The 15669-nt window shown below is 56.8% G+C and overlaps 1 protein-coding gene across 3 annotated transcripts in view; it reads left to right on the top strand.

Annotated features, from left to right (window-relative positions):
* LOC147093029 (serine/threonine-protein kinase MARK2-like) overlaps positions 1-15669 on the top strand; it is a 67158-nt gene that overhangs the window by 21786 nt on the left and 29703 nt on the right. For 2 of the 3 annotated variants that reach the window (XM_085976356.1, XM_085976355.1), the window contains exons 7-13: positions 1184-1283; positions 1366-1478; positions 3943-4084; positions 9121-9299; positions 9441-9541; positions 10384-10515; positions 12826-13086. In XM_085976356.1, coding sequence (XP_085832482.1) covers positions 1184-1283; positions 1366-1478; positions 3943-4084; positions 9121-9299; positions 9441-9541; positions 10384-10515; positions 12826-13086 — 1028 coding nt within the window. The remainder of the gene's footprint in view (positions 1-1183; positions 1284-1365; positions 1479-3942; positions 4085-9120; positions 9300-9440; positions 9542-10383; positions 10516-12825; positions 13087-15669) is intronic. The other variant, XM_085976357.1, reaches the window with a different exon arrangement.

The following is a 15669-nucleotide window of genomic DNA, read 5'->3' as shown; positions in this document are numbered from 1 at the left end:
AATGGGAAGAATAATAACTCACTTTATTCCTTATGGGAATGTTCTGCACGCCCCTCCCCTCCCCTCCAGGGACTTCAACCGAGAACCTACTGCAAACCCAGATGGCAGCCTGTCGTAAACTACCCGATTCCCCCACCACCACTTCCTCCGTGACACTGGGTGTGGCTGGGTAACGCTGCTTCTGTCCTGTCTTCCGCACCCCCTGCTCTACCTGTGGTCTCTGTCGGAGGGGCAGTACTGAGGGAGCGCCGCACTGTCGGAGGGGCAGTACTGAGGGAGCGCCGCACTGTCGGAGGGGCAGTACTGAGGGAGCGCCGCACTGTCGGAGGGGCAGTACTGAGGGAGCGCCGCACTGTCTGAGGGGCAGTACTGAGGGAGCGCCGCACTGTCGGAGGGGCAGTACTGAGGGAGCGCCGCACTGTCGGAGGGGCAGTACTGAGGGAGCGCCGCACTGTCGGAGGGGCAGTACTGAGGGAGCGCCGCACTGGGAGGGGCGGTACTGAGGGAGCGCCGCACTGTCGGAGGGGCGGTACTGAGTGAGCGCCGCACTGTCGGAGGGGCGGTACTGAGGGAGCGCCGCACTGTCGGAGGGGCTGTACTGAGGCAGCGCCGCACTGTCGGAGGGGCAGTACTGAGGGAGCGCCGCACTGTCGGAGGGGCTGTACTGAGGCAGCGCCGCACTGTCGGAGGGGCTGTACTGAGGCAGCGCCGCACTGTCGGAGGGGCTGTACTGAGGGAGCGCCGCACTGTCGGAGGGGCAGTACTGAGGGAGCGCCGCACTGTCGGAGGGGCAGTACTGAGGGAGCGCCGCACTGTCGGAGGTCCCGTCTTTCGGATGAGACGTTAAACCGAGGCCCCGTCTGCCCTCTCAGGTGGATGTAAAAGATCCCACGGCCACTATTGGAAGAAGAGCAGGGGGAGTTCTCCCCGGTGTCCTGGGGCCAATATTTATCCCTCAACCAACATCACTAAAACAGATGATCCGGTCATTATCACATTACTGTTTGTGGGAGCTTGCTGTGTGCAAATTGGCTGCCGCGTTTCCTACATTACAACAGTGACTACACTTAACAAGTTTGTCATTGGCTGTGAAGCGCTTTGAGACGTCCTGAGGTGGTGAAAGGCGCGGGAGAAATGGGAGTCTTTCTTTATAGAAACTGACTTCAATCGTTGTGTTGATCAGCAAATAATGAAAGATCGGTGGATGAACGTCGGGCATGAGGAGGATGAGCTGAAGCCCTACACGGACCCTGAGCCAGATTACAAAGATCCCCGGAGAACAGGTCCGTTTTCTCCAAGTACCCATTCACCTTCTCCTGGCGCCTTTCACCCCTTGTGGTTTAACGGTGTGTTCCCTTTACACAGAGCTCATGGTTAATATGGGATACTCACGGGAGGAGATCACCGACTCTTTGGTCAACCAGAAGTATAACGAAGTCATGGCAACGTATCTACTACTGGGCTGGAAAACCTCGGAGGTAAGTGAGAGCTGAGAATGGAATGGCCGCGGCCTCTCCTCCCGCCCCCACTTTTAACAGACCGGGTTCCCATTCCACTCCCCTGACCCACTTGCTGCAGTATTGCATGCCATCGGTGTTAGTGAGGGCCTGGTTATACCGTGCTATCGGTGTTAGTGAGGGCCTGGTTATACCGTGCTATCGGTGTTAGTGAGGGTCCGGTTATACCGTGCTATCGGTGTTAGTGAGGGTCCGGTTATACCGTGCTATTGGTGTTAGTGAGGGCCTGGTTATACCATGCTATCGGTGTTGGTGAGGGTCCGGTTATACCGTGCTATCGGTGTTGGCGAGGGTCCGGTTATACCGTGCTATCGGTGTTAGTGAGGGCCTGGTTATACCGTGCTATCGGTGTTGGCGAGGGTCCGGTTATACCGTGCTATCGGTGTTAGTGAGGGCCTGGTTATACCATGCTATCGGTGTTAGTGAGGGCCTGGTTATACCATGCTATCGGTGTTGGCGAGAGTCCGGTTATACCGTGCTATCGGTGTTGGTGAGGGTCCGGTTATACCGTGCTATCAGTACCGTGCTATCGGTGTTGGTGAGGGTCCGGTTATACCGTGCTATCGGTGTTGGCGAGGGTCCGGTTATGCCGTGCTATCGGTGTTGGTGAGGGTCCGGTTATGCCGTGCTATCGGTGTTGGTGAGGGTCCGGTTATACCGTGCTATCGGTGTTGGTGAGGGTCCGGTTATACCGTGCTATCGGTGATAGTGAGGGTCCGGTTATGCCGTGCTATCGGTGTTGGTGAGGGTCCGGTTATACCGTGCTATCGGTGATAGTGAGGGTCCGGTTATACCGTGCTATCAGTACCGTGCTATCGGTGTTGGTGAGGGTCCGGTTATACCGTGCTATCGGTGATAGTGAGGGTCCGGTTATACCGTGCTATCGGTGATAGTGAGGGTCCGGTTATGCCGTGCTATCGGTGATAGTGAGGGTCCGGTTATGCCGTGCTATCGGTGATAGTGAGGGTCCGGTTATGCCGTGCTATTGGTGATAGTGAGGGTCCGGTTATACCGTGCTATCGGTGATAGTGAGGGTCCGGTTATGCTGTGCTATCGGTGATAGTGAGGGTCCGGTTATGCCGTGCTATCGGTGATAGTGAGGGTCCGGTTATGCCGTGCTATCGGTGATAGTGAGGGTCCGGTTATGCCGTGCTATCGGTGTTGGTGAGGGTCCGGTTATACCGTGCTATCGGTGATAGTGAGGGTCCGGTTATACCGTGCTATCGGTGTTGGTGAGGGTCCGGTTATACCGTGCTATCGGTGATAGTGAGGGTCCGGTTATACCGTGCTATCGGTGTTGGTGAGGGTCCGGTTATACCGTGCTATCGGTGTTGGTGAGGGTCCGGTTATACCGTGCTATCGGTGTTGGTGAGGGTCCGGTTATACCGTGCTATCGGTGATAGTGAGGGTCCGGTTATGCCGTGCTATCGGTGTTGGTGAGGGTCCGGTTATACCGTGCTATCGGTGTTGGTGAGGGTCCGGTTATACCGTGCTATCGGTGTTGGTGAGGGTCCGGTTATACCGTGCTATCGGTGTTGGTGAGGGTCCGGTTATACCGTGCTATCGGTGATAGTGAGGGTCCGGTTATGCCGTGCTATCGGTGTTGGTGAGGGTCCGGTTATACCGTGCTATCGGTGATAGTGAGGGTCCGGTTATGCCGTGCTATCGGTGTTGGTGAGGGTCCGGTTATACCGTGCTATCGGTGATAGTGAGGGTCCGGCTATGCCGTGCTATCGGTGTTGGTGAGGGTCCGGTTATACCGTGCTATCGGTGATAGTGAGGGTCCGGTTATACCGTGCTATCGGTGTTGGTGAGGGTCCGGTTATACCGTGCTATCGGTGATAGTGAGGGTCCGGTTATACCGTGCTATCGGTGTTGGTGAGGGTCCGGTTATACCGTGCTATCGGTGTTGGTGAGGGTCCGGTTATACCATGCTATCGGTGATAGTGAGGGTCCGGTTATGCCGTGCTATCAGTGATAGCGAGGGTCCGGTTATGCCGTGCTATCGGTCTCTCTGACGTTCCAGGTGCAAACGGGCAATATTGGATCTGCCGCCCGTTAAACACCTCTCCTGACGATCCATTCCATCAGAGCTTTTGGAATGGAAAATCAGGAGTGGTGGGAGACATGGGACGGAAGGCTGATCCGATATCGCCCGTTTTACACCAGCACCCAGAGTTTAAAGGAACCCCATTACCCTCCCCACCATGTTTAACACTGCAGGCAATCATCTGGTCAATTTAAACTGGCACGCTGTCTTTTACTGCTTTTGAAATATCAGACCAGCCTGCCGAGCATTTGTATCGCACCGTGAAATGGGTCTACGGTGAGACGCTGGGAACTTGGGGTGGGGGCAGAGGTCTGGGCGTTGTGCCCAATGGTGCTGTCTTGCTAAGAATTGTTGCATTCTGTGCTTGGCCCGCAGTTGGAGGCAGATTCTCTCTCTACCAGTAACCTGTGCCTGAAGCCCCGCACTGACCACACGAACAGCAACGCACAATCACCCTCCAACAAGGTACAGCGGAGCGTCTCAGCCAGTCAGAAACAGCGGCGGTTCAGTGACCAAGGTATGTCCAGCAGCTCGCTATACCTGGCCGGGGTGGGGGAGGGCTTCATGGACAAACAGCGGCTTCAGTTTGCTCTGCATTGTTGGTTTAGACCACAACACCTGTCACTCCATGGATGCAGGGCAGTCTCATGCCAGGTCTTGTTCAGCACACTGTCGTGGGAGTGTTTGATGGGACAGTGTAGAGGGAGCTTTACTCTGTATCTAACCTGAGCTGTACCTGCCCTGGGAGTGTTTGATGGGACAGTGTAGAGGGAGCTTTACTCTCTATCTAACCGGTGCTGTAGCTGCCCTGGGAGTGTTTGATGGGACAGTGTAGAGGGAGCTTTACTCTGTATCTAACCCGTGCTGTACCTGTCCTGGGAGTGTTTGATGGGACAGTGTAGAGGGAGCTTTACTCTGTATCTAACCGGTGCTGTACCTGCCCTGCGAGTGTTTGATGGGACAGTGTAGAGGGAGCTTTACTCTGTATCTAACCCGTGCTGTACTTGCCCTGGGAGTGTTTGATGGGACAGTGTAGAGGGAGCTTTACTCTGTATCTAACCGGTACTGTACCTGCCCTGCGAGTGTTTGATGGGATAGTGTAGAGGGAGCTTTACTCTGTATCTAACCGGTACTGTACCTGCCCTGCGAGTGTTTGATGGGACAGTGTAGAGGGAGCTTTACTCTGTATCTAACCGGTGCTGTACCTGCCCTGCGAGTGTTTGATGGGACAGTGTAGAGGGAGCTTTACTCTGTATCTAACCCGTGCTGTACTTGCCCTGGGAGTGTTTGATGGGACAGTGTAGAGGGAGCTTTACTCTGTATCTAACCGGTACTGTACCTGCCCTGCGAGTGTTTGATGGGACAGTGTAGAGGGAGCTTTACTCTGTATCCAACCTGTGCTGTACTTGCCCTGGGAGTGTTTGATGGGACAGTGTAGAGGGAGCTTTACTCTGTATCTAACCGGTACTGTACCTGCCCTGCGAGTGTTTGATGGGACAGTGTAGAGGGAGCTTTACTCTGTATCTAACCGGTGCTGTACCTGCCCTGGGAGTGTTTGATGGGACAGTGTAGAGGGAGCTTTACTCTGTATCTAACCTGTGCTGTACTTGCCCTGGGAGTGTTTGATGGGACAGTGTAGAGGGAGCTTTACTCTGTATCTAACCGGTACTGTACCTGCCCTGCGAGTGTTTGATGGGACAGTGTAGAGGGAGCTTTACTCTGTATCTAACCCGTGCTGTACCTGCCCTGGGAGTGTTTGATGGGGACAGTGTAGAGGGAGCTTTACTCTGTATCTAACCCATGCTGTACCTGCCCTGGGAGTGTTTGATGGGACAGTGTAGAGGGAGCTTTACTCTGTATCTAACCTGTGCTGTACCTGCCCTGATTCTGATGCTTGATATGGGACAGTGTCGAGGGAGCTTTACTCTGTATCTAACCCGTGCTGTACCTGCCCTGGGAGTGTTTGATGGGACAGTATAGAGGGAGCTTTACTCTGTATCTAACCTGTGCTGTACCTGCCCTGGGAGTGTTTGATGGGACAGTGTAGAGGGAGCTTTACTCTGTATCTAACCCGTGCTGTACCTGCCCTGGGAGTGTTTGATGGGACAGTGTAGAGGGAGCCTTACTCTGTATCTAACCCATGCTGTATCTGCCCTGGGAGTGTTTGATGGGACAGTGTTGAGGGAGCTTTGCTCTGTATCTAAACCCCTGTACCTGCCCTGGGGGTGTTTGATGGGACAGTGTAGAGGGAGCTTTACTCTGTATCTAACCCCCTGTACCTGCCCTGGGGGTGTTTGATGGGACAGTGTAGAGGGAGCTTTACTCTGTATCTAACCCATGCTGTACCTGCCCTGGGAGTGTTTGATGCGACAGTGTAGAGGGAGCTTTACTCTGTATCTAACCCGTGCTGTACCTGCCCTGGGAGTGTTAGATGGGACAGTGTAGAGGGAGCTTTACTCTGTATCTAACCCGTGCTGTACCTGCCCTGGGAGTGTTTGATGGGACAGTGTAGAGGGAGCTTTACTCTGTATTTAACCCGTGCTGTACCTGCCCTGGGAGTGTGTGATGGGACAGCTTAGCGGGAGCTTCACTCTGTATCTAACCCGTGCTGGACCTGCCCTGGGAGTGTTTGATGGGACAGTGTAGAGGGACCTTTACTCTGTATCTAACCCCGTGCTGTACCTGCCCTGGGAGTGTTAGATGGGACAGTGTAGAGGGAGCTTTACTCTGTATCTAACCCATGCTGTACCTGCCCTGGGAGTGTTTGATGGGGCAGTGTAGAGGGAGCTTTACTCTGTATCTAACCCGTGCTGTACCTGCCCTGATTCTGATGCTTGATATGGGACAGTGTAGAGGGAGCTTTACTCTGTATCTAACCCGTGCTGTACCTGCCCTGGGAGTGTTTGATGGGACAGTGTAGAGGGAGCTTTACTCTGTATCTAACCTGTGCTGTACCTGCCCTGGGAGTGTTTGATGGGACAGTGTAGAGGGAGCTTTACTCTGTATCTAACCGGTGCTGTACCTGCCCTGGGAGTGTTTGATGGGACAGTGCAGAGGGAGCTTTACTCTGTATCTAACCCGTGCTGTACCTGCCCTGGGAGTGTTTGATGGGACAGTGTAGAGGGAGCTTTACTCTGTATCTAACCGGTACTGTACCTGCCCTGCGAGTGTTTGATGGGACAGTGTAGAGGGAGCTTTACTCTGTATCTAACCGGTGCTGTACCTGCCCTGGGAGTGTTTGATGGGACAGTGTAGAGGGAGCTTTACTCTGTATCTAACCCATGCTGTACCTGCCTTGGGAGTGTTTGATGGGACAGTGTAGAGGGAGCTTTACTCTGTATCTAACCCGTGCTGTACCTGCCCTGATTCTGATGCTTGATATGGGGCAGTGTAGAGGGAGCTTTACTCTGTATCTAACCGGTGCTGTACCTGCCCTGATTCTGATGCTTGATATGGGACAGTGTAGAGGGAGCTTTACTCTGTATCTAATCCGTGCTGTACCTGCCCTGGGAGTGTTTGATGGGACAGTATAGAGGGAGCTTTACTCTGTATCTAACCTGTGCTGTACCTGCCCTGGGAGTGTTTGATGGGACAGTGTAGAGGGAGCTTTACTCTGTATCTAACCCGTGCTGTACCTGCCCTGGGAGTGTTTGATGGGACAGTGTAGAGGGAGCTTTACTCTGTATCTAACCCATGCTGTATCTGCCCTGGGAGTGTTTGATGGGACAGTGTAGAGGGAGCTTTACTCTGTATCTAACCCATGCTGTATCTGCCCTGGGAGTGTTTGATGGGACAGTGTAGAGGGAGCTTTGCTCTGTATCTAAACCCCTGTACCTGCCCTGGGGGTGTTTGCTGGGACAGTGTAGAGGGAGCTTTACTCTGTATCTAACCCGTGCTGTACCTGCCCTGGTTCTGATGCTTGATATGGGAGAGTGCCCCAATTTCTAGCGCTAACATCCCTCACAAATTATTCACAAGATGTATTTTTATCAAAGCTGTGGGTGTCTGTCTGAACCCAGAGGAGTTGGAGTTGTGAAATAAATTCGCGCCCAGAGTGAAGCCGAGGGCCGGGTTGGTTTTGATGACAGATTTATAACATGCAGCAGTGAGGTGAGCTGGCTCGGTCTGTGAGCGCCGCGCTGCCTGGGGAATGGACATGAAGCAGGTTAGCCTGAACACGTCTGTGGTCTGTGTCCCCACACACAGTAAACGGTGCTGCCTCCCTTGTCACATCTTGATTCAGTAGGTGGCGGGACAGTAACGCTTCCCCGCTCCCTTGGAGCTCAGCTTAGGAACATCTGAAGAAAGAAGGAGGTCCATCTAGTCGCCCTCTACCATCCCGGGACCCCCGCGATCCACCAATAATGGAGTTGTTGACCATTCACAGCGATCAATCTCTTGTCAGTGAGTCTACAACAGACCCAGACACGAGGCGAGGAAAACCCCCAGTGCTGGAGAGCTTTGGGAACCACAGGTCCAAAGTCACAAGGATGATCCCAGAAATGCGAGGGTATACATATCAGGAAAGGATGAACAGGCTGAGGGGTGACTCAATGGAGGTCTTTAAAATTATGAAAGGTTTTGATAGAGTGGATACAGAGCGAATGTTTCCACTTGTGGGGAAGAGCAGAACTAGAGGCCATCAATATAAGAGTCACCAAGAAATCCAATCGGGAATTCAGGAGAATCTTCTTTCCCCAGAGAGTGGGGAGAATGTGGAACTTGCTGCCACAGGGAGTGGTTGAGGTGAATAGTATAGATGTATTTAAGGGGAGGCTGGACAAGCATATGAGGGAGAAGGGAATCGAGGGTGATGCTGATAGAGTTAGATGAGGAAAGACGGGAGGAGGCTCGAGTGGAGCATCAACACCGGCATGGACTGGTGGGGCCGAATGGGCTGTTTCTGTGCCGTATATCTGATGGAATCCTCTGTAAAGTCACCTGTCCCCCCCCCACCGAGCACGCTGCACTCCCCACATGTCATGGCTCAAATTACTGACATACCGGACCACAAAACTTTATTTTCTGAAAGAAATCCATTTACTGTAGTTTGGATGTGAATGAATCAATAGTAACCGCTCCCAGCGTCTCCCTAGGGAGCCTGTTCCACAGATTGACCACTCGCTCACTGAAGGTTTTATTTTTCCTTATTTTTTTCTTGAGTTTTGGGCAACACTGGCGTGGCCACATTGACTGCCTCTCCCTGGCTACCCTTACAAAACTGCGAGTGGCTCGCCAGGCCAGGCCAGGCCAGAGGGCATTAAGAATCGACATGCGGCGTCGGACTGGAGTCACGTATAGGCCGGGGTGGCAGGTTCTCGTTCCTGAAGCACACGAATGAACCCATTGGGTTTTTAGATCAGTTCGGCAGCTGTTCCTGGCCACTGAGGCAATCTCTCAAATTATCGGATTTATTGAACTCTAGAAGGATTTGAACTCGCGACCTCTGGGTTACAGGAACCAGGAGGAGGCCTTTCAGCCCCTCGAGCCTCCCGTCCCATATTGGCCACACTGCACTTTCAGTAAACTGTGGCTGTTTTCTCGTTGCTACAGCCGGCCCCACCATCCCCACCTCCAACTCCTACTCCAAGAGGAACCAGGCCAACAGCGCCGACTCCAAACACCAGGAGGAGGAGAAGGACGGCTCGCGGCGCTCCAGCAGCAACGTCAAAGTGCCAGTGAGTCCGCACACTGGCTCGGAGAGGAAGAAAGCCACGGCACCATCCACCATGGTGAGCGCGGGTGCCGAAAGCACCGAGCTGCAGGAACACTCTCTGCCGCCAGCCTCTCTCGCTGGAAGCTCACGCTCTTCTGCTGTTTAAATGTGTTTCTAAAACGTGTGCTATTTTTTTTTGTCGTCCCCCTCCTTACAGAACAGCGCACTGCCCACCAGCGTGAGCCGAGGCAGGAACTCCCCGCTGGTGGATCGGGCTGGAACGGTGCAGCAGGGCAGCGTACAGAACGGGAAAGACAGGTGAAAGCAGAAAAATCAATCCATCGCCGCACCGCACGCGTTGCCGACACTCGGGGGCGCGCTGCCCGAATCGGCCACGGGTCAGTCAGCAATCTGTGTGACCCCAAGACAAATGGACAGGTTATCTGACCCTTGATCCGGTCCAAAGACCGAAAGTGAAACCCTGGGCTTATTATCGGGCGTAACGCGCAAAAGGAAAGGAGGTCACGATGAACTCGTAGGCATCCTTAGTTAGGCTGTAGTTGGAGAATTCTCCAAGAACCGTTGGTGCTCCCAGGTATAAAAAGCACTGGGAAAGGTGCAGTGTAGGTTCACTGCGGAGTTACCAGGGATGAGGGGAGGTTAGAGACCGGAGAGGTCATGGCTTTTTATCACTGGGGCTGAGGGAGGTGACCTGATCGAGGGCTTCAAGATTCAGGAGCACGTCGCTGGGTGAGAAGTGCTGTACAGAGGAGATAGGGAGCCTCAGCTCGCCTCACCTCACCTCCTCGCCTCGCCTCGCTTCACCGAGCCAGAGAGCCCTTAGTGCTGTGACCAGGCAGCAAAACATGGAGCCGTGTGAAGAACGACGACCATTTCTGTCCATCCTATCACCACCTCAGGACGTCCCCAAGCGCTTTACAGCCAATGAAGTACTTTTTTTAAAGTGTAGTCACTGGCGTGATGCAGGAGACGGGCCAGCCAGTTTGCACACAGCAAGCTCCCACAAACAGCTACCCTCCCTTCACTGACATCCTTTAGCCAAGGAGCACAAATATCCACTCAGCGGGCAGGGGAAAGCAGCGATGGGGTGGGGGGGCCGGCGGAAGGATTGCACTAATTAAACTTCTTTCGTCCTCCAGTTCATCAGCACAAGGCTCCAGGATACCCTCCATGGCCGTGACGTCAGCAAGAACACGGCACACAAAATCCATGTCCACATCCGTTCACCCTTCCAAATCCACGGGGAATAACAGTGACACTCAGCGTCCAAGGCAAGCTTTCTGGGCACTGCTTCTTCGAGTTTACGGGGGGGTGGGGAGTTATGGAGACACTACAAAAACTTACATTGGAAAAAAAAAAGGGGTTGCATTTATATGGCACTATATCACCTGTCCGAAACGACCCATAGTGACAGTGCTCCATAGACACATCGGGACTGCTTTACACTCCGACTCCGCCTTCCAGTATTTCCGAGAATTACCATCTTTTGCAGAGTGGCCAAACCTGAAAACTAAGCTTACGTTGGCGTCTATACTAATGTTCGCTCTTGCGCGTGGTCCCTTTACATTTTCTGTATCTCTTGAACGTGCGCGGCAGGAGCTGGTGAGCGACCGGCGTGGGACCTTGCGATTGGTGTGCGGCGGGGGGAGGGGTCGTTGGTCTGCTCCTCAGTCCCAATGCTGGGAGCTGAGAGCCAAGTGCCAGTGGGCACTAGGGCCCTGAGGCAGTGTTTTCCTGCACTGTCAGTGGAGAGGGTGGCAAGAGTTGGCTGGGGGCGCGTGGGGGAGCCCCCTCCACATTACTAATGCAGACCGTGTCCGGTTTCCCCCAGAGGATCATGTTGCGCTTCGCTGAATGATCTCTCTCACAAACGTGTCCGCACTGCAGAGCACCAATGCGCAGAGAGAAAGGCCGGAATTAATATTCACCGTCGGGACCCAGAGCTAGCACTCTAACTCGGAGTCAGAGCAGCGTGCTGCGCGGCACAGTGGGTTAGCAACAGTGAGATATACCGTGCAGCCCAGGGTGGGATGGGCATGCTTGTTAAAAGAGATGTCCAATACTGCAGCACCCACTCAGTACTGCCCCTCCGACAGTGCGGTGCTCCCTCAGTACTGCCCCTCCGACCGTGCGGCGCTCCCTCAGTACTGCCCCTCCGACCGTGCGGCGCTCCCTCAGTACTGCCCCTCCGACAGTGTGGTGCTCCCTCAGTACTGCCCCTCCGACAGTGCGGCGCTCCCTCAGTACTGCCCCTCCGACAGTGCGGCGCTCCCTCAGTACTGCCCCTCCGACAGTGCGGCGCTCTCTCAGCACTGCCCCTCCGACAGTGCGGCGCTAACTCAGTACTGCCCCTCCGACAGTGCCGCGCTCCCTCAGTACCGCCCCTCCGACAGTGCGGCGCTCTCTCAGCACTGCCCCTCCGACAGTGCGGCGCTAACTCAGTACTGCCCCTCCGACAGTGCTGCGCTCCCTCGGTACTGCCCCTCCCACAGTGCAGCGCTCCCTCAGTACAGCCCCTCCGGCAGTGCGGCACTTCCTCACTACTGCCCCTCCGACAGTGCGGCGCTCCCTCAGCACTGCCCCTCCGACAGTGCGGCGCTCCCTCACTACTGCCCCTCTGACAGTGCAGCGCTCCCTCGGTACAGCCCCTCCGGCAGTGCGGCACTTCCTCACTACTGCCCCTCCGACAGTGCGGCGCTCCCTCAGCACTGCCCCTCCGACAGTGCGGCGCTCCCTCACTACTGCCCCTCCCACAGTGCTGCGCTCCCTCAGTACTGCCCCTCCGACAGTGCGGCGCTCCCTCACTACTGCCCCTCTGACAGTGCGGCGCTCCCTCAGTACTGCCCCTCCCACAGTGCGGCGCTCCCTCAGTACTGCCCCTCCCACAGTGCTGCGCTCCCTCAGTACTGCCCCTCCGACAGTGCAGCGCTCCCTCAGTACTGACCCCCCACAGTGCGACACTCCCTCAGTATTGCCCCTCCGACAGTGCGGCGCTCCCTCAATACTGCCCCTCCGACAGGGCAGCGCTCCCTCAGCACTGCCCCCTCCCACAGTGCGGCGCTCCCTCAGCCCTGCCCCTCCGACAGCGCGGCGCTCCCTCAGCCCTGCCCCTCCGACAGCGCGGCGCTCCCTCAGCACTGCCCCTCCGACAGCGCGGCGCTCCCTCAGCACTGCCCCTCCGACAGCGCGGCGCTCCCTCAGCACTGCCCCTCCGACAGCGCGGCGCTCCCTCAGTACTGACCCTCTGACTGCGCAGCGCTCCCTCAGCACTGCCCCTCCGACAGCGCGGCGCTCCCTCAGCACTGCCCCTCTGACAGAGGACCTTTACAATGTAATCCCTGCACATCCACGGTTTAAATTGGCCAGGGTCCTTGCTGCCGATTGCAGGTACAAGGGCTGCACCTGATTATGACGTCCATGCAGTCAAATAGCCTGCCAACAATCCCTGCCAAAGCTCACGGTAGTTACCAGCGTTTCCGCTGTGCGGGTGTTGCTCTGGAGCGTAGCAGAGTTTTCCCTTGTGTTTGCGCGGGCCCCTTTTTAACCTATTTTTTTCCCCCCTTTCTGTTTTTCCCCCACAGCACCGCCCCGCAGCGGCTCCCCGTCACCTCTCCCTCCGCCCACAACATCAGCAGCGCCGCTACCGAGCACAGCAACTTCCCCCGGGGAATAGCCAGCCGGCGCACCATCGACGGGGGCCAGCTCCGCCAGTTCCGCGATCAGCAGAACACCGCCTACAACGGCCCCCCCGCCTCGCCCACACTGTCACACGGCAACAGCCAAACACGGAGAGGCGCGTCGGGCAACATCTTCAGCAAATTCACCTCCAAGTTTGTGCGCAGGTAAAGAGCTCGACGGTTGTTTATCCCCCCTCGCTGCTTCTAATCGCCTGTTGTCTAGACGCAGAATCAGTGCCCCCATCGCCTCCCAGTTATACCCAGAGTATTAGGGGAATGGATTAATACCTGGAGGAGAAATATGCAGGGCTGTGGGGAGAGAGCAGGGGGGAAGAGAGCAGGGGGGGTGGGACTAATTGGAGAGCTCGTTCAAAGAGCCGGCACAGGCACGATGGGCCGAATGGCCTCCCCCTGTGCTGTATCGTTCTGCGATTCTCTCAGTCATGCCCAAGGGAATGTTCTTTAATTTTCCGGGTTTATCTCCCCTGACGGTGCAGTCAGTAACTCAGCCCGACAGGACTGGAAAGCTCCTGGTTAACTTGGCGCTGCTGCTGTTCAGACCTTTTTAAACCGCTGCTGGTCTAGTTCTGATTCCCCGTGACCCGCATCCCTCAGCTGCCTCCTGGTATCCCAGCAGTTTTTGCACAAGCCCGCGAGGCTGTCGCTACTTTAAAGGAGTCGGATTTTGTGGTGTGAACGCCAGAGGGTGAAGGGCATTGGTTGTGAGACTGGGTCAGAGGGTGAAGGGTTAGGGTGTGTGACTGGGTCAGAGGGTGAAGGGCGCTGGGTGTGTGACTGGGTCAGAGGGTGAAGGGCGCTGGGTGTGTGACTGGGTCAGAGGGTAAAGGGCGCTGGGTGTGTGACTGGGTCAGAGGGTGAAGGGCGCTGGGTGTGTGACTGGGTCAGAGGGTGAAGGGCGCTGGGTGTGTGACTGGGTCAGAGGGTGAAGGGCGCTGGGTGTGTGACTGAGTCAGAGGGTGAAGGGCGCTGGGTGTGTGACTGGGTCAGAGGGTGAAGGGCGCTGGGTGTGTGACTGGGTCAGAGGGTGAAGGGCACAGGCCCTGGATCCTGGCAGCAGGAGATGGCATCTTCAGGATGGTGGGAGGGGGCGTGGTTTGGGGAAAGTAGCATGTTGGGCAGTGTGTGAAATGACCCGTGAACGTTCAGTGACCGCGGCGTGCATCAATCAGCGTAGGTTCAATCCGCTCTGATCTTGGTTCTAACCTGGTAACAGGGTCAGCACTGTCGAGTTAGGAAACAGTGCGGTTGTCCCTGGGTCAGCTACCAGGAACACTGCCTGGCCCCAGCTAGATTCAATGCGATGAGAATGATGAGCGCTTTATTTAACAGCCCATAGTGTGGGTGGGACGTATTTGTATAATGTGTTGAGCTGCTGCACCTTTGAATGGAATCACGTTGGCCTGCTGGTGCTGGTGAATATCCTGGTTTTGTGTCGTTGTTGAGCGTCTCCCCGGGCAGTGCCACCACCTGCAGTCTCTGGGTGTAGGGCCGTTCACCCACTCCCCGGCCTGAGCCAGCTGCCTGAGGCAAGCCTGGGACTGGTATCTCTTCCCCCCGCACGCCCCCCTGCCCCATCCCGAATCGAAGGGCAACCATGTGGACAGTGTCCAGAGACCGAGGGCGTCACTGAGGCCGGCCCACTGTTGTAACACAGGCCTCCTGTGAGCAGCTGGGGGATTGAAGCCCGCGTGTGGGCTTTACTCCAGGGGCTAACTCTGGTAGGAAACTCTCTGCAATGGATTCAGACCAGGGACCATCTGGTTACAGTGGAGGGGGCCATTCAGCCCCTCCAGCCTGTTCCGCTATTCAGTTAGATCAGGGCTGACCTGTATCTTAACTCCATTTACCTGCCTTGGTTCCGTGACCCTTAATACCCTCACCCAGCAAAAATCCATCAATCTCAGTTTTGAAATCTCCAATTGACCACCAGCCTCGACAGCTCTTTGGGGGAGAGTTCCAGATTTCCGCCACCCTTTGTGTGAAGAAACGCTTCCTGACATCACCCCTGAACGGCCTGCCTCTAATTTTAAGGTGATGCCCCCTTGTTCTGGACTCCCCTCACCAGAGGAAATAGGGAGGGGAGCGGGAGGCACCGGGAGGGGAGCGGGAGGCACCGGGAGGGGAGCGGGAGGCACCGGGAGGGGAGCGGGAGGCACCGGGAGGGGAGCGGGAGGCACCGGGAGGGGAGCGGGAGGCACCGGGAGGGGGGCGGGAGGCACCGGGAGGGGGGCGGGAGGCACCGGGAGGGGGGCGGGAGGCACCGGGAGGGGGGCGGGAGGCACCGGGAGGGGGGCGGGAGGCACCGGGAGGGGGGCGGGAGGCACCGGGAGGGGGGCGGGAGGGGGGCGGGAGGGGGGCGGGGAGGCACCGGGAGGGGGGCGGGGAGGCACCGGGAGGGGGGCGGGGAGGCACCGGGAGGGGGGCGGGGAGGCACCGGGAGGAGCGCGGGGAGGCACCGGGAGGGGAGCGCGGGAGGCACCGGGAGGGGGAGGCACCGGGAGGAGCGCGGGGAGGCACCGGGAGGGGAGGCACCGGGAGGGGAGCGGGGAGGCACCGGGAGGGGAGCGGGGAGGCACCGGGAGGGGAGCGGGGAGGCAGCGGGAGGGGAGCGGGGAGGCAGCGGGAGGGGAGCGGGGAGGCACCGGGAGGGGAGCGGGGAGGCACCGGGAGGGGAGCGGGGAGGCACCGGGAGGGGAGCGGGAGGCACCGGGAGGAGCGCGGGGAGGC

This window comes from Somniosus microcephalus, unplaced genomic scaffold, assembly GCF_052327205.1.
Source record: "Somniosus microcephalus isolate GS21.2 unplaced genomic scaffold, FLI_Smic_1.0 unresolved_chr2, whole genome shotgun sequence".
NCBI classification, from domain to species: domain Eukaryota; kingdom Metazoa; phylum Chordata; class Chondrichthyes; order Squaliformes; family Somniosidae; genus Somniosus; species Somniosus microcephalus.
The sequence above is the reverse complement of the archived record's forward strand: the minus strand, read 5'-3'. Positions and strand labels throughout refer to the sequence as shown.